General features: G+C 41.5%; 1 protein-coding gene across 1 annotated transcript in view; it reads right to left on the bottom strand.

Annotated features, from left to right (window-relative positions):
- LOC140564716 (kelch-like protein 29) overlaps window positions 1-24,138 on the bottom strand; it is a 123,094-nt gene that overhangs the window by 70,178 nt on the left and 28,778 nt on the right. The window contains exons 3-5 of the mRNA XM_072690337.1: window positions 21,781-22,118; window positions 2,049-2,196; window positions 1,397-1,927 (exon numbers count right to left, since the gene is read on the bottom strand). Of these exons, the coding sequence (XP_072546438.1) occupies window positions 1,397-1,927; window positions 2,049-2,196; window positions 21,781-22,062 (961 nt within the window). The 5' untranslated portion in view covers window positions 22,063-22,118. The remainder of the gene's footprint in view (window positions 1-1,396; window positions 1,928-2,048; window positions 2,197-21,780; window positions 22,119-24,138) is intronic.

Genomic DNA, 24,138 nt, shown 5'->3' with positions numbered 1-24,138 from the left:
CCAGCCCCGAGCAGGCAGCTCCTGTTTGGAGAGTGCCGCTATAAATACATGGCTATGATAATTCACTCCAGACTGGAACTGTCAGAGGTAGGACTCGCTCGCAATAACGCGCAGGCTATTATGAACAGGGATTGAATGTTATTAATGAAGGCCGCACTCCACACTGAGGGGGAGTACGGACAATCGGCCCAAATTAATGAGCTATCCGCTCCCTTCATTTAATCACAGCAAGCAGGGCTGAGTAAAGCAAATTGCCAAATGGGTTTACCACTTTACGCTGCTGTTCATGAAGTTAATATCTGAATTGTATCACTGTTAACACACTAATCATCTCCAGTGCTCTGGTCTTCGATTTCACGCAGCTGATGTCAGAGTGCTGGGTTTATTTATTTATATTTATAAATAACCTTTTCAATTTCTCTTTTTTTTTTTTTTTTTACTCAAGGGGCTTAAGTATCCTGGAGGTCGCACGATTGGACTCTATGATGATCTACTAAATGGACTTTCCATTCTAAATTACGAGTTGATAAGTGGACAGCAAACTGCTCCCGCTGTCGCCGCCGCCCTCGCTTTACAGAAGACTAATATTTCTAGTGATGTGACATGACATGCAATTTAAAGGAGAGGCAGCAGAACAGATTTTTTGCCTGTAGCTCAGCAGAATATCTAAAAGATTTCACAGTGAGCCAAAAAACACATACAAGCACTGACACACACACACACTCCAGTGCTGATTTCAAGACCAACTGCTTTTCATTTGTATAAAGCAGGCTGAGACTGAATGCATTTAAAAGTTCCCGTGATGAAAGACAGAAAGAAAACTCTTGCTTTTTCATTCCGAATTCGGCATCTCAACCAGCACCACAAACAGTTCACATGAAGTACCTCAGTAGCTATAAAGTGAATTAGCAATGGTAGACTGAGAACATACACCTACCGCTGATTGCTACTAAAGGCTCTCCTTCATTGAAGCATCAATCAAATCTTTCACAGAGTGGGGAAAGATATTACTGATCGCCCACTACCGTGAAAACTGTGTTAAACTCATTAATCTCTGTTTGTTGAGCATGCTGCTCTTCACAAAGTTATCATAATTGCATTAGTTGGATTATTTAAAAAAAAGGAAAGGAAAGAAAACAAGTAGGAAGGAAAAACAACCCCCAGTGCAAGCATCTATGTGGAGAAAGAGATGAATGAGAGCCTTTATTGAGGGCGATAGTCAGGAAAGTAATAAATGTGTTCAAGATGATCAGCTGTACCGGCTCAGATAGTGGGTTTTCTTCGTGTTATTACTTCAACACTATCACCAGAAAGAGGGAAGAATATCTCTATACATACACTGCAGATAAACTTTTACAATTACATTCGAGTTGGATGAAACTTCAGGGTGCTTTACCTTTTGGATGATAAGGGTCTGTGAACTCATACTTCCCCATGCCAACAGTCCGGAGCATCTGCAGCCCGTTGGTGGTCTCCTGAGCGTTGGGGGTAGTGGCGGGAGGGGGCTGAGTGGCTGCTTGTCCGTTAGTCAGGGGAAGGTTGTTGCTGGCTAGTGTGGTGGGCGGCTGTACCATAGGGTGGGCCAGGTGACCGTTACCCAGGACTGTGTGGACAGGGTGGGCGACCTGGCATACTCCGGGCATGGGGGACATGGCAATAGGGGGCAGGCTGCTGACGCCTAGCGGCTGACTCTGCACGTTGAGTACCATGCTAGCCAGTGGCTGTGAGGGGGGCTGGGGGAGCTGGTAGTGGGTGGGCAGGAGCGGATGAGGAGGGGGCACAGGGGTCTGAAGAGCAGGAGTCGCTCCGATGATGGGCGCCTGTACGGTCACTCCCTGGCTATAGGCCGGGGGTTGGGGCATGCCGTAGGTGTGGGTCAGCAGACTTGCCTGGCTGACCGTGGCCACTGCAGGAGGCCATAGTGGACCTGAGGAGGGGATTCACAACATGTTTATCTGCTGTGTGCAAACTGCGGGATTTCACACTCAGTATGAATTACATACACAAGAGACATTTAGAGCTCCTCAATCCAGGACCGCTATTCTTACCTGTGTTATCTTTCTCTCGCATCTGTTTGGTTGGGGGTTCATCTGTGTCCCAGGGGGTGGACTGGTTAATGGGTGTCTGTCCCCATCTGACGCTGGGAGCCAGGGCAGGGCCAGCTGTTTGGTTCTCTCCTACTGCGTGCACTGATACCTGGTTCAAATAGAGCAAATCAGCTAAACAAAACAAACCAAGCTTCAATTATCAGCCACATCCTCAATTAGACCCCACATGTCAGACAGCGGTACATCATTTTGCATTGTTAATATTCCATTCCACTCTGCTCCTTTAATTATGCTGCTGTTCTAGATTAGTGCCATCAATAATGTAGGAAAACCCAAGGTCGGCCCTTAGCAATTTGACTTGGTGAAAGAAAGAGTGATCTATAAAGAGAACATTTTTACTAATTAATTCTTATCCGCTTTGCATTGACTGTGAATCAGAGTGCAGACGTAATATGAAGAAAGTTGGTTCACATTCATGTAAAGGGATTTTTATCACTTGCTGTATTAAAAAAAAAAAGACCAGAGAAGTAGCGAGATACAGTAAGTAGTAAAATGAGATCTTCATGATTCCACTGCAATGTGTTTCATCAACTGTCTGCATCAAACTGTCCATGCCGAGTTAGGAACACCTGGTTGTTAGGAACACCTTGTTCAGAGGAACTTAGGAAAAGTGGGAAAAACCCAAACAAACAGAGAGATTTAGAAGAACACCATTATCAATATCCCTGCTGAAAAAAACAAGATCAACTTTTGCTGGTAACTGGTAACTGGTTTCAGATGGTCTAAGCTGGTCTTTGATGGTCAAGGAGGTTGAAAAGCTGGTCATCCAGATGAAGAATGGTGGTTAACCAGCTCTTGACCGACATAGTGTGTGATCGCTCGTCCAGTTACTGGATTTCTGGAAGCTGTTTTGTGACAATGTCAGTTGTAAAAAGTGCTATACAAATAAGTAATAAGTGTAATAAGTGATTTACAAATACATCTAAATTGTTTGGTCTTGATGGCCAGACTGGTCAACCAGCATGACTACACTCTTTGACCAGCATTACCAAGCTGGTAAAACAGCATAGTGTATATTGCATTTGATTAGGTAATTCTGGTCGACCAGCATAGTCATGCTGGTCATGCTGGTTGTTTTTCAGCAGAAATGTCAAGTTTTTTTTAATTCTCTTGTAACTGTACCTGAATCACTTAAAACATCGAGCAGAATATTTTCTCACAGATTAATTTAATCAGAACCACAAACAAATATTTCCACATTGGAATTAATACAAGTCATTATCTACAATAATTGCACCATCAGGGAAAACATTCTCTCCCATCTTCAATGGGATTGTTGAGATGTAGACTGAATATTGAATACTACATGAAAGTCTCTAGCTGAAATACTAAAATGATCAACAATGCAGAAGATAGTAGAAAATTAAATCAGTAAGATCAAAACTAATCACCAGTGTTGCTGAATATTACTTTTCACTGACACAAAAATAAATGCTTTTGCTGTTGGTTTCAGAAACGCTGTTAATTAGATTATTTTGCTTGCCTGATAAACTTGCTCATTCCTAGCCATGGTGCCTGAAAAAATGCTTCAGTAGACACCAATTCAAAAACTTTATTCCAAACAAAAGATAAGAGTGTTTCATAAGCAGCAGGTTTAGCCATTGCTTGACAAAGTCATTTAAATTCCACACTCCACACTTTAAATGTTGTTCATTTATGTGAGTAACTATGAATCATTCACCAAACTTAACAGCAAACTGACAAAATGCAAAGGTGCTGGCCTGTCCTATCACTGGGTCTGATCATGTATCGCTTATTATATCTACTTGAATTTGTATACAGAATTGATATAACATCTGAGGTTCATTGTTATTCAATGTGAGCCCCTAGGCTGTTATGAAGCATAAGCAGGAGCCAGAAGCTGTAGATCAATCTAGATAACAAAACTGCAACTCTGATAGATGAATATTCACCATATTGCAACCATATAACACTGCATTCTAATGAATGTTGATGGAAAATGCCCAGAACATTTTAATAGAAATAAAATTACATACAGTTCAATAGGCATGTAATATATCTGCTCTCAGACTCTTACTGCAGGGTTGCAGAAACTATATGAAAATAATAGAAAAGATGAGGATCTCTTGTAAATTAAAAAACAAACAATGAAAAATTAATTACATACCACTGAATATACATTCCACAATGAAAATGAATCATTCTTCAAATTCATATGTAATACCACAGAAATACACAATAGTGCACACATGAAATGAAACATTCTTCATAAACAAAGACAAATATGTCTGAAAAGAAAAACTGCTTTACACAAGCATTGTTGATCAGCCAAGACAGACTTAATTCTTAAGACTTCTTAAGTCTTGCTCAACATTAGCCAAGCATTCTTTTTAAAGAACATAGAAGGGGAAGCTGAAAGTTGACCTGGGCAAAGGCACCACATTTAGGCCATTAGATTCTTTTGTTATGTACATTACTGCCATCCTTCTTCTAAAATTGTCTTTTAACATTTTGTTATTCTGTTGTTTGACAAATCGACAAACTAAATATTCAGTTTATTGTTAAGTAATGTATGCAAATATGCATCTTAGCTGCTAAGATACTGTATCTAGATCTAGAGTAAATTTACTGGTGGAATTTCCATGTTAACTAGATTATGTTAATGATGGTGATGATGACTGCCTTTGTATCTAAGCTTATATAGGTCTTAAAAACTGTTTGAAAAGGTTTAGTTTTGGAGAAACACCCATCTACTGAAATTCTACAAACACCATTAAACATCAAGGTGAGCCTAGTCTTCCCAGGAAAAGTGTCCAATTTTCAATGAAAAACACGCCATGCATTAAAATAGCATCCAAATAAAGGCATCTGCCCATCTGAAGGTATTCTTCTCTGAACTTTATTGACTGAGTGACTAAAACAAACTTCTTGACGAGCCAAGGAGCAAAAGAAAACAGAACAACAGTCAAGGCATATAATCCTTCAACAGCCAGAAGAAAAAAGAAAAAAAGCAGATCACTATCGAACACTGCCCAAAGCCCAAACTACAAAACAAACCCCTCTAATAAAGACATGTTGCTCAAACACTCCACTGCTACCCCCTTTAATAATGCAGTCCAGTCCACACACTACCAAGTGGTAGTACAGCCAACATCTAAATGTAGCCTGTGACAGCAGAGCACAAATACAGGGTTAAATTACAGGATATATAATAGCACAGATGAATGTGATGAATGTGAAGTCAAATATAATAAAAACGCAATAAACACTTGATTTTAAAGCAGATTTCTGTGGACGTTTGCATTTCAAAAGCTGCTCCTCAGAAATGAAACTCAATATTATTCATTATTCTTTCACTCATAACTCTGGTAATGGTAATTATATATAATAGCTAAATGAGTAGTAGAGTGTTTGGCATTCACTATTAAACAGAAAGACCACTGACATCAGTTATACTTCCTCTTGTGTGTAAAATACAATATGTCCAAATGTTTGTGGACACCCTTTTTATTGAATACAGTCAGCTACTTTAAGTTGCACCCGTTGCTGACAAAGATGTGCAAATGCACACAAAGTTTGTCTGGGCTCTATACAGAAGTACAGCCTCTCTGGAGCAGATAAACATGAACCTATTGGCACTATGTCTAATGCCAGGCGTGGGCTAGAGGGATATAAAGCCCACCCCTCCCCCCAACATTGAGCTGTGAAGCAGTGGATCTGTGTTCTCTGGAATTATGGATGGTGCTCCATCCAATACGTTTGGGATGTGTTGGAGAGTTGGAGATGAAGTGGGGTGGTGATCATCCAACATCCTGATCTCACTAACGTTCCTGTCAATGAATGCTATCAAATTCTCACAGCAATGCTCCAAAATCTGGTAGAGTGCCTTCCCTGGACAGTTGAGACAGTTACTCCAACAAAAGCAGGAAAAACTCTTTTTCAATCCCCTTGATTTCGGAAGAAACATTAAACAAGCAGGTGTCCCAAAACTTTTTTCCGTTAAGCGTGGCTCTACTATAAACATTCGCTGCTATTTGTAATTGAAATATTCAAGCACTCTATCCCCAGGCAAGTCATCCCCACTTGTGAGAACGTAGGTGGTCTGATTACTGTGAGGTGACCTTCTGTCTCTTTTGAAAGAGAACACCAGGAGTCCCAGATATAATAATAAAATAATAACAAAAATTGACAAGAAATTTACTTTGCTGTTAGTGCAGTCACCATGTGCAGATAAAACCAGCACCAAATACAGTATTTTGTGAGATGGCTCTCAAAGACTCAAAGGCATTGCTAGTATTTAGTTGTTCATCTTGAATACCAAAAGTGATTTTGCATGCATCTATATACATATCTAATACTAGGGAAATAAACAAGTTGCATTCTGGCAAATATTAGGACCAACCTAATAAACATGCATATATGACTTTGCAATTTGAAAGTGAAGAACTAAGCCATGCAATATGAGGGTAAGCTGTAATGCTGTTCCACTCTGCTAATGCTACACCAATATTAGGCTAGAAACACAGGCAGGCTAACGCACCATGGTTGAAAATGATGACAAACAGATTTGCAGCAAAGCCGTATAGAGGCTAGACTTAAGTATTACAATCAAGTAGGTTAATGAGCTATACCAAAGATTAAGGGAACTGTAAGTCGCCCATGCCTTCTGTCTGACAAAGAGCCATGCATCTGATCTTAATTGGTTATCTCAAGAGGCCACTGAGGGAATTTTGTCTTGTGTTAAAATTAACACAACAAATAACTAAACACATTTACTTCATTTAAGAACTACCCCAAGGCTTCTTTTAATTTTCAATGCCATGAGTGTTTTGGCAATTGAGCTCATTAATATTCAAAACCTTATTAATTACTGCCCTCAAACTCAAACAGAAAAAGGATACTGATACTAAATAACACATCAGTTAATGACATTCAGACACTACAGTCAAACACAGACATTAACAGATGTGTTATTTAGTATCAGGATTCTGGTTGTTTGATATAGCTGGATGCTCTCCTTTTTCTGTTTGAGTTTGAGGGCAGTAATTAACTCCATCCACCATAGTTACTTTATTTACTAGACTGTTTGTGACTTTCATTTTGACCCTCGATTATGCCAGGTTCACACTACACGACTGATCAGCAACACTGGGGTCACAAATTCTACAGATCTTTTACCAGGAGGAACCCGTGACCAGTCTGTCTGCTCTCCAAAAACATGTTTTGCCATGAAAGCACAGGGGAGAAATGATGTATTGCCATGCATGAGTCTATAAGAAACTAGTGATACACATTGTCTGCACACTGATTTACAGCAAAAACACAAAGGAAAAGGAAAAGAATATGGATGAGAAAAAGGATAAACTCCACCCTCTGCTTCCTCCTCACTCTGTCTTGAACTCACTCTCACTGGCTGTAGCTAATGGCAGCACTTCCAGTAACAGCACTGTTTACACTACCGGATTTAGAGTTGCCGACATGTCCAGATATTAAACCTCCTAGGTATTTGTCGGGTGCTTGTTAGACACTGGTGATCACTAGAGCTCTCAGATTACTTCTTTCAGCAACTCACACATAGCGACCAAGCCAGCGCTGAGGGAACTCTGATTTGCCTCCGACCTGGGGCTTTTGTTGGCGAGCTCCATAAACAGGCGTTGACTCCAAAATGAGGGCCAAAATCATGTAGTGTGAGCCTGGCGTAACTGACTCTGCTTTTGTGTATACCCATGTACCTCCTTATTGTATCATGATTTTGACCTGGCCTGGCTGTTGTACTACTACTCTTTTGGAATCTCCTTTTCGCAATAAACTCCTTTTTTGCCTTTTTTACATCTGTGAGCTAGGAAAGTCATAATAGATATTATTTTGGATGCTATGTTGTCCCAGAAATATAGTTTTTATAATGGCATAATAATAATGCAATTACACCCTTTAAAAGTGGAATGAACTTTGAATTCATACAGTGGGGAAAAAAAGTATTTAGTCTCCCACTTAAAAAATGAGAGAGGCCTGTAATTGACATCATAGGTAGACCTCAACTATGAGAGACAAAATGAGGAAAAAAAATCAGAAAATCACATTGTCTGATTTTTAAAGAATTTATTTGCAAGTAATGGTGGAAAATAAGTATTTGGTCACCTACAAACAAGCAAGATTTCTGGCTGTCACAGACCTGTAAGTTCTTCTTTAAGAGGCTTCTCTGTCCTCCACTCATTACCTGTATTAATGGCACCTGTTTGAACTCGTTAACAGTATAAAAGACACCTGCCCACAACCTCAAATAGTCACACTCCACTATGGTGAAGACCAAAGAGCTGTCGAAGGACACCAGAAACAAAATTGTAGACCTGCACCAGGCTGGGAAGACTGAATCTGCAACAGGCAAGCAGCTTGGTGTGAAGAAATCTACTGTGGGAGCAATAATCAGAAAATGGGAGACCTACAAGACCACTGCTAATCTCCCTCGATCAGGGTCTCCACGCAAGATCTCAGCTTGTGGGGGCAAAATGATCACAAGAACGGTGAGCAAAATATCCAGAACCACACGGGGGGACCTAGTGAATGACCTGCAGAAAGCTGGGACCAACGTAACAAAGGCTACCATCAGTAAAACACTACGCCGCCAGGGACTCAGATCTGGCAGTGCCAGACGTGTTCCCATGCTTAAGCTAGTACATATCCGGGCGCGTCTGAAGTTTGCTAGAGAGCATTTGGATGTTCCGGAAGAGTATTGGGAGAATGTCTTATGGTCAGATGAAACCAAAGTAGAACTGTTTGGTACAAACACAACTCGTTGTGTTTGGAGGAGAGTGAATGCTGAGTTGCATCCAAAGAACACCATACCAACTGTGAAGCATGGGGGTGGCAACATCATGCTTTGGGGCTGTTTCTCTGCAAAGGGACTAGGACGACTGCTCCGTGTACATGAAAGAATGAATGGGGCCATGTATTGTGAGATTTTGAGTGCAAACCTCCTTCCATCAGCAAGGGCATTGAAGATGAAACATGGCTGGGTCTTTCAGCATGACAATGACCCCAAGCACACTGCCAGGGCAACAAAGGAGTGACTTCGTAAGAAGCATTTTAAGGTCCTGGAGTGGCCTAGCCAGACTTCAGATCTCAACCCCATAGAAAACCTTTGGAGGGAGTTGAAAGTCCGTGTTGCCCGCCGACAGCCCCAAAACATCACTGCTGTAGAGGAGATCTGCATGGAAGAATTGGCCAACATACCAGCAACGGTGAGTGCCAACCTGGTAAAGTGTGCACTGTACAGCGAAATGTGTCCTCCGCATTTAACCCATCTGGGAGTGAACACACACTCACACACACACACACGTGTTAGGGGCAGTGAGTATAAACACACACACATCCAGAGCGGTGGGCAGCCAACTCCAGCGCCCGGGAGCAGAGGGTCCTTGCTCAAGGACCCAACAGTGGCAGCTTGCCGAGCCCGGGAATCGAACCCACAACCCTGTTATCGATATCCCGGCGCTCTAACCACTGAGCCACCACTGCCCCAGTCTACCTTGTGAAGACTTACAGAAAATGTTTGACCTCTGTCATTGCCAACCAAGATATATATAACAAAGTATTGAGATGAACTTTTGTTATTGACCAAATACTTATTTTCCACCATTATTTGCAAATACATTCTTTAAAAATCAGACAATGTGATTTTCAGAATTTTTTTCTCATTTTGTCTCTCATAGTTGAGGTCTACCTATTATGTCAATTACAGGCCTCTCATCTTTTTAAGTAGGAGAACTGGCACAGATGATGACTGACTAAATACCTTTTTCCCCCCACTGTATGTGTAGTGATTTATGTTTGGGATGTTACATTTTTTGGCAATTTGTCAAATGTTTGTAGCATATTTTTAAATGCTGGGTGTCTCTTTGAAACACCTACTGGACTTGAGGAACACATTGGGTCTAGTAATGTGGAGGTCAGCAAAAATGACTGAGGTCATGTCCATATCGTGATCGCCTACCACAAGCGCCTTGGCCTTAAACCCAACAGTGTAGTGATTTTGAGCAAATAAACAAGAATAGTGTCTGAAATGTGCAGAAAATGTCATATTTAAATTTGTTCCCTGTAGAAGTTTTGTTCACTTATTTTCTTTCTTATACAAACAAACATTTTAACGTAATGTTAACAAAAACTTTTTTCACGATTTCCACAGAACTTTCATATCGTTTAGGCCCAATTACTAAGTGATATGAAAGGCGTTTCTGATAAAATGGCCTACGAGTATAGCAATACACTCACAAAAAACTGACAAGTCAGCGTATATGCCAAAATGACAGCAGCGGATGCAAAAAAGAGTTTATGTCCAATTCCAGGCTGCTTTACTCAAGCTTCAGCGTCTTGTCGGCTTGCAGAAAGTACCAATATGGACATCGCCTCAGCACTGCTGGCTTTATTCTCTCCTCAGTGTGCTGAGCTCATTATCCATGCACACGGAGATGTTTCTCAGATGTACTCGACGGATGCACTTCATTTAAATGCTCCTCTATTCTTCAGCGTTTTTACAAAGACAATGTGTATATGATACTGTTTTCCTCCTGAACAAACAATGACAGCTTGCACCTCCTAAGCCCAGTATGTGTGTGTGTGTGTGTGTGTGCTCATGGATCTCCCTCCTTCAGTCAAATAAGCTGTCTCAATTTGAGAGGATGGCTGTCCTCCACTCTTCTAATCCGCCCGGCGCTGGCCAGGCTCACAGTCCCCGTTCTCGGAAAGCCTCAGTACAGCATACATGCTGTCATGCCTCTTATTTGCTATTCCTATCTCTGCTGTTAACACTGAAGCCTCCTCCTTAGCCCTGCCATGGGGCTGCGCCTACACTGACAAACTGAGGAGGAATGTTGATCCATCATTTGTCAATGGGGGTGAGGTCCAGGCAAAGTGGCTTCTTTTCTTCATGGCGTCTTTGCTGGCTCCTGAAGAACGAACGGCCTGTGATGCGGGTGGACCTCCTCCTCACTGCGTCTCCGGGGGGTAGCTGGGGCCGCTCTTTGCTTTAAATCATGGCTGCTGGGCTCCTTCATGCCAGCACAGACTCAGAACTCTGCTTCTCAAGGTTCAAAAGAAGAACTCTTGGCCGTTAGTCTCTCTCCATCTCTCCGTCTGGCGAGGGCCACTGCAAAAGGCTTCTGACAGAACAGCTTTGTTCTTGGATGAATTTCATCTTCACGCCACATCAAATGAACCCATTTCTATTCTTTCCTGTTTCAGGGCACATTGGCTTTTGAGGGGGTAAGAGCTTTTTTGAGCTGTGGGAGATCTAGGGTTTTATTTTTTCATAGACAGACAAGGATCCAGAATAGGGCCTGACTGATACATGGACCCTTTTTACACTGCAATGCTGTTAAAAGGAAATAGCCTCAAAGCAGGTAAATCACATCGGGTTAGCCTACCGGGCGTTTTAAGATATGGCAGTAAGGTGCTTTACATGTGTTCTCATGTTCTCTTCCTCAAATTTCAAGCAGTGATGTAAACCTATTTTTAAAATTATCTGCTTACAGCCCCACAGGTCAAGCGGTTTAAGATGCTAATCAGAGAATCGCTGGTCCTGGTCATGCTGCTAGCCTTCGACAGCAGTCCTAGAGAGATCACAATTGGCCTTGCTCTCTGCAGGGTGGGAAGATGGCGCTTTATTATGGACGTCACTGGCAGCTGTAGACTGGTGCGTTGTAGCCGGGTATGCAATGCTTCCCTCCATGCACATTGGTTGCCCAGTGATGTTTCATCGGTGGCAGTTCGAAAAATGAACGGAGTGACTGCGCAGGCGCTGGAGGCGCGCGTGTTGGTATGCTCTCACTAGTGTCGGGTCATCGCGTGCAATCTGCTAATTTAATTATCCAAGGTTAACCATATGTCAGGCATGACATACAGTCTCCAAATAGCCAATTTGATAGCATCATAAAATTGCATTGAAATTAGGGTGGCTCTATTCGAACTCTATACCCCAGTATCACAACATACAAATATTATTCAATTCAACATTGTAATAATAATGAACAGGTTTCTTTTACAGATTATTTTACCAGGGGGTGGCAGAGAAGCATAGTCAGATGCTACTCTTCATCCTGGCTGTGAACATCTGTTCCAAGCCGTGTGGATGCTCTAAATAAACAGAGTCTTTAATCCAAGCCTTCTGAAAGTAATTCCAAGAGATTCGGCAGGGTACAGTGCCACCTCTGAGCAGGAATCGACCTAAAGGAGTCTTATAGACGTCGCTCTCGGCAAAGTGGTGGCTGCAGACATGAAAGCCAGTTGTGCTGCTTTACCTTGTCAAAGTGTGCTACCATAGTCGGTATTTATAGGTAAAGCTGCCTTAATAAATCAGCAGACAGGGTACTACGATCGGCTAAAAGCACCACATGAGAAAATGTTCCCAGCAAAAGGCAAATTTATTTACGTAGCGCTTTTCACAACGATCCAGACCCAAGTCTTTTTTGAGCAAGCCAGGGAAAACAGTGGCATGAAAAAACCTTGAGAGGAACCAACACTCAAAATGTACACTTCTGTAACACTGTAATGTGTAATGACAGTGTGAAAAGTGTCAATTGAGTAAATGATAATGTTGGCACATACCGATTTCCCATTGTTTTACAGGTATACACCTAAAAATAAAAGGTGCTACAAAGGGTTCTTTAAGAAATATCACATGAGAACCGTTTTCGGTTCCCTAAAGAGCCAAAGAGACTGTTTTGTAGGAGAACTTTTTTGTGCAAAGAACCGTTTAAAAGCTTAAGGGAAGGATCTGATACTTGCGTTCTTCACTCTCACACATATACACACATTATATGTCCAAATGTTTCTGGACAGCCCTTTTTAAGAATGCATTCAGCTAAGTTGCACCCATTGCTGACAGATGTAACACAGTTAGTCTAGTCTCTATACAGTTATCGCCAATAGAATAGGACTGGAACTGACTGGCACCAGGCCTAATACCAGGTGTGGGCTAGAGGGGTATAAAGCCTCCCAGCACTGAACTGTGGAGCAGTGGAACTGTTGGGAACCGAGGGGTGGTGATTATCCAACAACTTGGCCCCACTAACGCTCCTGTTCAAATCAAATCCTCAGAGCAATTCACTAAAAATCTAATAGACAGCCATCCCTGGACAGCCCGAGACAGTTGCTCCAACAAAGCAGGATAAACTCTTTTTTAAATACGTTCAGCAGATGTCCCAATACTTTTGTCCATAGTGTATTTAATAATTATGCAGTAAACTATTCAGTACATTGTGAAACCCGTTCATAGCAATATCAACTCACAGCAATACAGGCTATCCTGGTAAATCTGAGCACAAACGTCAACAGACTGATGCTACAGTCTGTGTTGCTTGATGTTAAGTACCAGTCAATAAAGCACTGTTTAACCAGGACTACGGCTGTCTGTTTAATTTCGAACTTGGTCAAATGACATCTCTACTTATATTACTGGTCATCTGAGTTTGTAGCTCCTTCATCATATCAATCAGGCCCAACCCACATTTATTTCATTCTCAGTTAACCCCTGTTAGCTGCTCAGCTGCCTCTGTAATCTTATTTTCTCACCACTCTGGAAAAATCTTTGATATTGTAAGAACTCTTAAGAGCCGGTACGGCACAAGAGCGAGATAACAAGCGATTCTAATTATTTGCATGGCGACATGGAAACATTCTTCTCTTCTCTCCACGTAGTAAACGATTGCCAAGTTCAAGTAGCTCTCTGTGCTTTGGCATCCTCTGACTGCTCGTTTTGCATAATGCCATTTTACCAAATCTAAACGGGAATGCACTCTGCTGACAAAATGAGGCGTTCTGCAGAGCGGAGCTGCTGAAAGAGGGCAGCTTGCAGATAGAGGCTAAAATACTTGATAAGCTTTCAGGCATCTTGAGACTGGTCCAAAAAAACAAGACAAGTGATGATTAAGGGGGGAAATCAAATGGGAGTTTGTGTGTGCGTGAGAGAGAGAGAGAGAGAGAGAGAGAGAGAGAGAGAGAGAGAGAGAGAGAGAGAGAAAGGGAGAGGAGAGTGAACTCAGGAGAGCAAGAGAAGAGAGAGATAGCGTAGAAATGTAGAAAGAATTAGAGAGAAAGAGAGACAGAGAGACATAGAGGGAATGAAAGAGAGACTTAAAAGGAGAGATATGAAGAGAAGGAGAAAGAGAAATTTGAAGGAACGAGAGAGAGACTAAGAGCGAAATCAAGAGAGAGAGACAGAGAGAGCGAGCGAAAGAGAGGATGTTAAGAGAGAGAGACATAAAGAGAGAGAGTATACTGTATGTAGAGAAAGAGATAGCGAGAGAAAGAGAGAGATAGCGAGATAGAGAGAGAGTATAGGAAAGGGATGAAGAGAGAGACAGTGAAAGTTGGGGGACAGAAAGGTGGAAGAGAGAGAATACACTAGATGGGCAGGAGACAGAAAGAGATAAAAGGAGTGAGAGAAAGAGAGAAGAGAGAAAGATGGAGAGAGAGAGTATACTGAATGGGTTGAAAAGAGAGAGAGGTGGGAGAGAGAGACAGCAACAGTGGAGGGGGGTAGAGGGAGAGAGAGTGTGTGTTCCAGATGGGGTGTATATATGTATATGTAAAGAGAGAGAAAGAGAGAGATAGAGTGAGAGAATGAAAGAAAACAGAGAGAGAGAGAGAAGGAGAGAGAGAGAGAGAGAGAGAGAGAGAGAGAGAGAGAGAGAGAGAGAGAGAGAGAGAGTTAGTTTAAGATGGGGTGGGAGAAAAAACAAGAGCATTCGTGTGAGAGAGAGCAACAAAGCGAGGTGTGTGTGTGTGGGTGGGTGGTGTGTGCATGATGGAGAGAGAGAGAGAGAGAGAGAGAGAGAGAGAGAGAGATTGACTGAGCCTATGTTAATGTTCTCTCACAGACTCTTTAGCAGTATCTCTTTTCTAAATCTGTCATGAATGTGAAATGACTACAGATGCTGTTGAGTGTCAGCAGACAGGGTGAGTGTGAGAGAGCGCTGGAGTTTTCCCACAGCTGAGAAAACCTGAGAAAACCTGAGAAAACCAGAGAAAACCACAGCATCAGTGTCCTCATGAACACAATCCATCAAGAGTGTCCCCCAGTCTGAGTTCTGAGGTGGTAGCTAACAGCTTTGTTAGTCAACAGCTTTGAGCAAGTGGGTAAGTCGTTTATGTAACTCGTGCATTGCATCAAGCGAAGGTTGCCAGACGAACTAGAGACAAACTGAAACTCTTTAATCTTGACATATGAGCTATCGGTTCTAGGCAAATAACAACATCCAGCACTAGTGAGCACTTCAAACTGCAAAATACTGATTTCATCAAGTCTTTCTTGGTCAAGCATAATAATCCTGCACAGCAACATAATGGAAACGCATGACTCTGACAGTGTGAGAAAATGTATTATGGCAGAGGACTGAGGTCACAATGCTATGTAATTATACAAACAAACAGTGTCTCTGTGTTTGAGAGGCAGGTTTTATCTATAGCAGAGGGGAGAAACTGCCAAATGTCATATGGAAATCAAGTCGCATAAAAACATTGGAGAACTGCATATACAGGAACGATACAACCGTACTGAATTACAAACCGGCATGTAAAAAAGCATTTCTAAAAATGTAATTATTAGAACTGCAATTTTCTTGTGAGGAAAACATTATGACACCTCCACATTTACTAGACAGTTGTATGTGTGTGTGTGTATGTGTGTGTGTGTGTGTGTGTGTGTAGAAACACATTCAGCTAACATTTACACTTCACTGATTAATTAATCACAGCCTGCATTACTACATCAGGTGAGGCGCTATACAGCATGACTGTCTGTCTAAATTAATTAAAAGAAACCAAGGTTATGCCCGCCCCCTTTTCTACAAAACTCATACTATGACTTGCGTATCATCATGTATTTCAAAAATACTGCAGTAACTGTCTCTATATTTCAGCCCTCAGAGAAAATGGATTGTGCCATTGCATCTCCTGGTTCAGAATGTATGGAAGCCCTGCTGCTTCTGCTCTAATCTAGCTCCGTTTTGTGAGGAACGACTCTCGACTCCTACCGCTGCACCAGTTAAGCACATTTAAAATAAAGTTGTTCTTCTCGGAGCAGTTGGTTTTTGTCTTGTGCCTCTTTTAGCGAGGCTCAATTTGTCGTCTTATTCAGCAGTCTATTTTATTTTGTTGTTCCACATTAAATGGTGCAGCAGTCACTTCATGCCATTTAAGGCGCAGTGGTTAATTTGCAGTGAATAAACTTTTCATAAGTGTGAAAAATATGTTCATTTCTGGGTTTTTTTTTATTTTTTTATTTCTTGTAGTGTTTGTAGTCCTGGTTTGGTGTAACTCTAATCTGTGTGGATACAGTAGCACTGGCAAGGAACAATACTCTGAAATAACGTTACTCTGCTGAAGAGTGCAGTCTTAGCACGGCCAACCACACACACACACACACACACACACACACACACACACACACACACACACACACACACACACACACACACACACACACACACACACACACACACACACACACACACACACACACACACACACCACAGCGGCATAAAAGCCACCAACCACAACAGGATTCCACAAGAGTGTAACTAACCAAACGTGTGTGCCCACTGGGGGCTGGGAAGCAAAGGAATACACATAGTGGCAACAGCGTTACGTGATCAGCTTACAGAAAACTGTAAAAGTAATTGAGTAAAAGTAAGCAATTCGATTACAGGTACATTTACAATTTTTAGGATTACAGGCAGGATTACATTACAGCTTAAAAAGCATCACTACTCTTACTGGGTTTGTTTCTAATTAAGCGAGCGAGTGTGTGTGAAATCCAGCTGTTGTGGATGTTCGTTGTGACTTTTTCTTTTTCTTTGTTTTTATCACACACAGAGCTAGTTGAGTGTAACATTGCCCCTCCAGTGGAGAATCTTGAGTTATGAGTTTTCTTGACATTAACTAATGGACATTTCAAAAGAATTTTTTACTCTCTAATGTAAATTTTGACTTCCAGCAGTAAAGCTTCAGGAGACTCCACTCGAATATAAAGAAACATCTGAAGGAAAGCAAATGTATTGTACACATAGACGCGCTAGGACTGTAGTATGATTAGCTGACTGCTGGACACAAAGCTGTCTAAACTTTTCTGTCTGTTGCTAAAAGAGCATGCAGGTGTGTCTTTGTCATATTTTACTACTAATATCATTATTCACAATAATCTGTAAACTGAATCTTGTATATCCTCATTGACTAAACGAAACCTTCTCAGATACTTCAGATACTCCATCCTAAAGCTTCTTTTTGGTTCTTACCTCACCTAAAAAAGCCAGCAGCCCTTTACAGTGACCTGCTAGAAATAAAAAAAGCATATACCAGCAAATCAGGCCAGCACCAGACCAGCATAAACCAATTTAGAGCACTGCAGATGAACATGGAATTCATGCTGGTCTAAGCTGGTTGTTTGAACATTTCATGACGAGTGGACCAGCCCAAATCCTTGGAATAACATCAGTTCACTTTTTATAAATCTTTTTAAATGAACTTTGCCAATTTAAGTTGTTTTCCGTTCCCTGTGAAGTTCCCATTTTAGAGCTAAGGTACAGTTCCAACAGTAATAGCATATATACAGTGGGGGGAAAAAAAGTATTTAGTCAGTCACCAATTTTGCAAGTTCTCCCACTTAAAAAATGAGAGAGGCCTGTAATTGACATCGTAGGTAGACCTCAACTATGAGAGACAAAATGAGAAAAAAATTCTGAAAATCACATTGTCTGATTTTTAAAGAATTTATTTGCAAATAATGGTGGAAACTAAGTATTTGGTTACCTACAAACAAGCAAGATTTCTGGCTGTCACAGACCTGTAACAACTTCTTTAAGAGGCTTCTCTGTCCTCCACTCATTACCTGTATTAAAGGCATCTGTTTGAACTCGTTAACAGTATAAAAGACACCTGCCCACAACCTCAAACAGTCACACTCCCAACTCCACTATGGTGAAGACCAAAGAGCTGTCGAAGGACACCAGAAAATAAATTCTGTAAAAGACCTGTACCAGGCTGGGAAGACTGAATCTGCAATAGGCAAGCAGCTTGGTGTGAAGAAATCTACTGTGGGAGCAATAATCAGAAAATGGGAGACCTACAAGAGCACTGCTAATCTCCCTCGATCAGGGGCTCCACACAAGATCTCAACTCGTTATGTCTGGAGGAGAGTGAATGCTGAGTTGCATCCAAAGAACACCATACCAACTGTGAAGCATGGGGGTGGCAACATCATGCTTTGGGGCTGTTTCTCTGCAAAGGGACTAGGACGACTGCTCCGTGTACATGAAAGAATGAATGGGGGCATGTATTGTGAGATTTTGAGTGCAAACCTCCTTCCATCAGCAAGGGCATTGAAGATGAAACATGGCTGGGTCTTTCAGCATGACAATGACCCCAAGCACACTGCCAGGGCAACAAAGGAGTGGCTTCGTAAGAAGCATTTCAAGGTCCTGGAGTGGCCTAGCCAGTCTCCAGATCTCAACCCCATAGAAAACCTTTGGAGGGAGTTGAAAGTCCGTGTTGCCCACCGACAGCCCCAAAACATCACTGCTCTAGAGGAGATCTGCATGGAGGAATAGGCCAACATACCAGCAACGGTGAGTGCCAACCTTGTGAAGACTTACAGAAAACGTTTGACCTCTGTCATTGCCAACCAAGGTATATATAACAAAGTATTATTTGTATTTGTATTATTAGTATTGAGATGAACTTTTGTTATTGACCAAATACTTATTTTCCACCATTATTTGCAAATAAATTCTTTAAAAATCAGACAATGTGATTTTCGGAATTATTTTTTCTCATTTTGTCTCTCATAGTTGAGGTCTACCTATGATGTCAATTACAGGGCTCTCTCATCTTTTTAAGTGGGAGAGCTTGCAAAATTTGTGACTGACTAAATACTTTTTTTCCCCACTGTAATTTAGTAGGCAGGGGATTTCATGAGAAGACAAGATTATCTGATGTGCAGATGTTTGGTGTTTGGTGTAGGTTTCACAGGACGGTTTCATGTGAATTCATACAGAATGTTTTTCTTTTGTTGTTATTTGAATACATGGCTTTAGAAAGACTAAAAGTAATCCAAAAGTAACTGAAGTAATCAGATTACATTACTTTAATCGAGTAATCCTTCAAATTGCATTACAGTTACATTTTAAACAGCTAATTAGTAACTCTACCAACTCTGGTTGGTACCTACACACCAAAATGGCATAACAACATATCTTCCCATATTTATGGAACCATAGTGTATAAACCACACAGAAAACAGCAATAAAGGTTTGTGCTTACAGCAGCTGGTGAGATCATTATTAGTATGAAATTGTGACCAATTCTGTGACCTGTTCTGATCTACTTGCTAGATAGCCAATTTGGGGCTTATGTGGAGAGTCATCTGTTTCAGTAAAGGCCATAAATACTGAGTTTGTAAACGAGTAGATGAAAAATTAATAACCCTTATTATTCTTATTAAGCTCCATCAATGACATCCGTATTAGCTACAGATAGCTGTTCAGTAAGTGGAACGTCAGTGGAAAAAGTTGCACAGTGTTGTGCAGCATCTCTCAATTTCCCAGCCTATAGATGAGTAATAAAATTTCATTACTGACGGCAGCTCAGGCGGTCAGTCAGGAGAGATTTTGCCAGTCCAAAGAAAAGCCCTGAACTGATTAACCTAAGCCTCAAGTTCCTGTAAGTCTACTTTAAATAAAATGCATTGTGTTACTTAGCAGAAACAAGAAGAGGGTGAGAAGGGAGAAGCTGCAGGAGTGAGTCTTGATTAGGTGCCATTTAGGTCGTATTAGGTCATATATGCTTGTTGCTACTGTAGAAATTCACAAAGAACAGGCATTTTGGGGGCTTGGGGGCTTTTTTATCCTGGATTATGCTCCCTAGTAAGCCTCCATCCACAAATTTCTAGTGATATTCCTGCCTTGGTCCGAATCAAGGGAATCAAACTACAGGTATGAACATACCCTAATTGTTGAAGACAATTTGAAAAAGAATGTATAGACTGGCTCTGACAAGTCAGTGTTTTGTGCTTGATGCCTTTTGCCTGTGAGAACCTCTGATGCTATTTTAAGAAAAAAATCTTAGTCTTTAGCATCTGTATTTTTTCCAGAAACCTAAAAATGCTGTTATACAAATTTACATTTCCGCTGACCGGATTTTAACTGCTGCTCCAGAGCATCGCATCCCAGTCCATTCCATTACATGGACAGCTCTTTCCTATGTGTGCATTTGAACACTTGTGTCAACAGTGGGTGTAACGCAGTGGGTGTAACGCAGCTGAATTCAGTACTAAGAAGGTTTTTTTTTTTTTTACCTGATTTCACATATTGCAGTATATGCTAAAACGCCAACCCTCAGGGCAGTACATAATATGCATAATATGTTCGAATATTGCATTAGAGCCTATGTCCTCCTTAATCTAGAGGATTGCAATGTGTGATTGCTGCATCTCCTCCCAGCCTCCCTCGCTGTTCAGAGAAAAAAAAATAAAAGGACGCAGAGGAGTTTCTTCTTGACGCAGATCAATAATCACCCTTGCCATCCGTTATCAGAGATGGCTTGTGGAGATATGAGGAGGGAAATATCATGTGTGGGGATATGCTGGGGAAAGGTGGTGGCTCCAGGCCTTTCATGATGGATGACAGAGAAATTGACCCTAAGATCTGCTACTGCTTTAATCTTTTTTTCCCTCCCTTGCAAGTACAGACAGAAAAAAAACACAGCATGTGGGTGTGTTTCACCGGACTCACCATAAGCAAGCCTTTTAAGGCAGATATATTGTACATAAAAGCAAATAAATAAATAAAGAGAGCGAACTTGCTGAAAATTTCATGTGAAAGCTAAAGACAGTGGTCAGTGAAACCAGTAGTGACCAACACCACTAACAATTTCTGACCTTTGTGTACAGTTTAGTTGGAACTCATGATAATGATAATGCATGAACCAACCTGCAAGCCTCTCTAGAAGACCATGGTCAGCTAGATCAGGTATGTTTGATCAGGGCTAGAGCTGGCCTGTACAAGGACGTACACTAATGGGTTCTATGTAGTACTGTAGTCCTTTGAGGTTCTCTTTGTATTAAACCACAATTCAAATGGCTCTCAACAGTTGGCATGGTCATCATGGTCAAAACCATTGGCTTTTTTCTATTAGAGAATTCTTGAAGAACTAATTTTTAAGGGTGCAGGTGTTTAGAGGGAGGGTTGCTAACCATCCCCAACCTTCACCATTCATCAGGGACACTTTTCCTATTTATTCATAATTAGGGGAATACGCTTAAAGAGACCAAGCTGCATTGCTCTGGAATATTAAAAACTTAAAAATAACTATAAAAATGCTATAATGTCTTTGTGTATTGACCAGCACTATCCTCCAGCACTATGTATACAGCTCCTCCAGTAACACTTGTGCATTTAGCCGTTTAACCTTTTGATAAAAATAATTCAGCACCAAAATAATGAACCAAACTGTGGTGAACTTTGCATCAAATCCTTCCTATAAGAACTGTGATTGTATTGACTAATTAGGGTCAGGAGATTACACCCCTGCCGAATACCAGACCTTTGCTCCATGTCTCTTCATGCAGGCCGCTCAGCAGAGACGAGGACCAATCCTCGGGTACTGAGTAAATGCAAGGGTACTGAAGTACGTGGTTAGAAGAAATTGGTGGAATTGGCCGTACCTTAGCAGTGGAAGTGGTGCAAGTGGAAGCCAGACGCTTGCAGGCCAGCTCTGTGCTAGAGGTGGTGGTTGCCCCGGTGACAGGGGTGGGCAGAAGCGAGGGGATGACAGGCAGAGGCAGCAGGCCAGGCCGGTTGTTGCCGCTGCTGGGGACGGAGGTGGCGGAGACGGCGCTGGAGCCGCAGCCGTTAACCACCACACAGCTGCTGCTGCCGCCACAGCGCTCTCTCCGATCCCACACCAGGCGGAAATCCCGCTCGAAGCGGTGGTTATGCCGCGACATCACACACCCACAGCGTCCAAAAGAGCCTCTTCTGCTCAGTGGGAGTTGAGGAGGGCCTGGCAAAAATAACAGTACAGAAACAGAAGCTTAGCATGCCATAATTAGATCACATGAGGTTATAATAAGAGACTTGTTTTAAAAACGTGGAACTTTGTATCATTATTGCTGCCGTCCATGTTTAAAGTTAAATTCATTCGCTTTGGCTTTGTCTTTGTATTTCAGGACGATACACATGTGGCATGCAAAAGCTTGGGCACAAAACAAAGCGCTCCATCAAGTTTGGGCACTCTAAGAGAGGGCAGGGCTATGGCTTGTTCACAGTCATTGTCAGGAAAGGCCAGGTGATGCAAATTTTATAAAATACTTCTAAATGTCTGTGCAAACAATCAGTCCACATGGGCTCCTCTAGGCAGTTGCCACAAAGCAGGAGAAGACTTAAAGAAAATAGCATATTGTTTTAGGTAGCCATTTCCTCAGATCGTGACGTAATAGGAAATAGCAGTTAACAGAACCACTAGTGCTGGGCACTATGACAGTACACTGCATATAACAGTCCATGTTCCTTACGTACTGTAAAACAGCAACAAGCAAAAACAAAAATGCAAACAAACTAACAAAACAACAAAAGGTCAGAAAGACATTTAACTCAGTCAGTCTGAACGCTTAGCACTAATGTGTTGCTAGTGAGTGTAGGCTAGCACCAGAGAGCACACACACACGCTCACCGCATAAGGACCACAGGGCTGTTTTCTCGTCCGTCTGATTTCGAATAAACCCACTGCTACTGTCGGCTATATTCGATCACGATTACAGGCGGCTATACACGATTAGAGGAGAGGTTGTTAACCAGCGGCTCTGAGAGACAGTAAAGAGAGCTGTGTTCAGACACACTGAATGTAAACAGAGCTATTCTAACAACTCTCTCTCTGCTCACATCGGTCTCTCTCTCTCTAACCCTCCACATACACACACGAGCGTGGACACACCTGGATTTTCACCTGGACCACACTGCTGTGGTGTTAAAAAAATGCAGATCTTTCTGAGGTATAACTGCACTTAATTTTTTTTTATTATTATTATTATTTTTATTCTTCTAAAGCTGTGTTTAAAGTAAAATATTTGATCTGTACTTTAGCTGTTAAATATGTGTATTTGTAGTGAAAGCCACAGTTAACTCCTGACACAAAATAACCTAAAGAAAGTCCCAGTCATGGGAAAAATATATATACCATGAAACCGTCAAAATGTTACCGCTAAATACCATGATAATTTGTTACAGTAACAGTAACAGTATAGGTCAAACTGAGGTCTGGAAGACCAAGACAACTTTCAGAGAAAACTCCTAAACCCCCAAACCCCTGTAAGACTGCAAAAGGCCTGAAAAGGAAGTCTGTTCTATAACAATCATGGTAGAGTCACCAGAGGACAACCTAAACAAGCTAGGAATATATTTGGTTATTTTTCATTTCTGAGAACAGATTAATGTAAAATGTAACTTTCGGGCTGCAATCAGCATAGGCATGCATGGAGAAAACAGAGTACAGAATTCCATTTAAAAAAAAACACCCCTCCAACTGCTCATAATGGATCAATCATGCTTCAGGTTTGCATTGCAGCCAGTGGCACGAGGGACACGTCACTGGTAGCAACAAAATCCTGAGAAGCAAATATCAGAACACAAAAAGCTGAAGATGAAAAGAGAATGGCTTCAAAGGCAGGATAATGATCCTTTAAAGGACACGCCTTAAAATCCACAACGAACCTCCTCAAAAGGCACAAGCTCATTTTGCCATGGTCCTCATAGTCCCCTGACCTGAACACCATCCACAATCTATAAACAGACTTCAAAAAGCAGTGCATGCAAGATAGCCCAAGAATATCACAGAACTAGATTCTTTTTGCAAGAAAGAATGGGCAAAATTCCCCCAAAACAAGGTTTAAAAGACTCTTAGCTGCAACAAACAGCATTTTCAAGCTGTGATCCAAATTCTAAGTTCTGATCCAAGTTCTGACTATGCAGGATGCCCAAACGTTTGCTTCAGAGCCTTTCGCTTATGTCATTTTAAAACTGTAAAA

The sequence above is a fragment of the Salminus brasiliensis genome, chromosome 10 (assembly GCF_030463535.1).
Source record: "Salminus brasiliensis chromosome 10, fSalBra1.hap2, whole genome shotgun sequence".
Classification (NCBI taxonomy): domain Eukaryota; kingdom Metazoa; phylum Chordata; class Actinopteri; order Characiformes; family Bryconidae; genus Salminus; species Salminus brasiliensis.
Note: the sequence above shows the minus strand (reverse complement) of the source record. Positions and strands in the feature narration are given on the sequence as shown.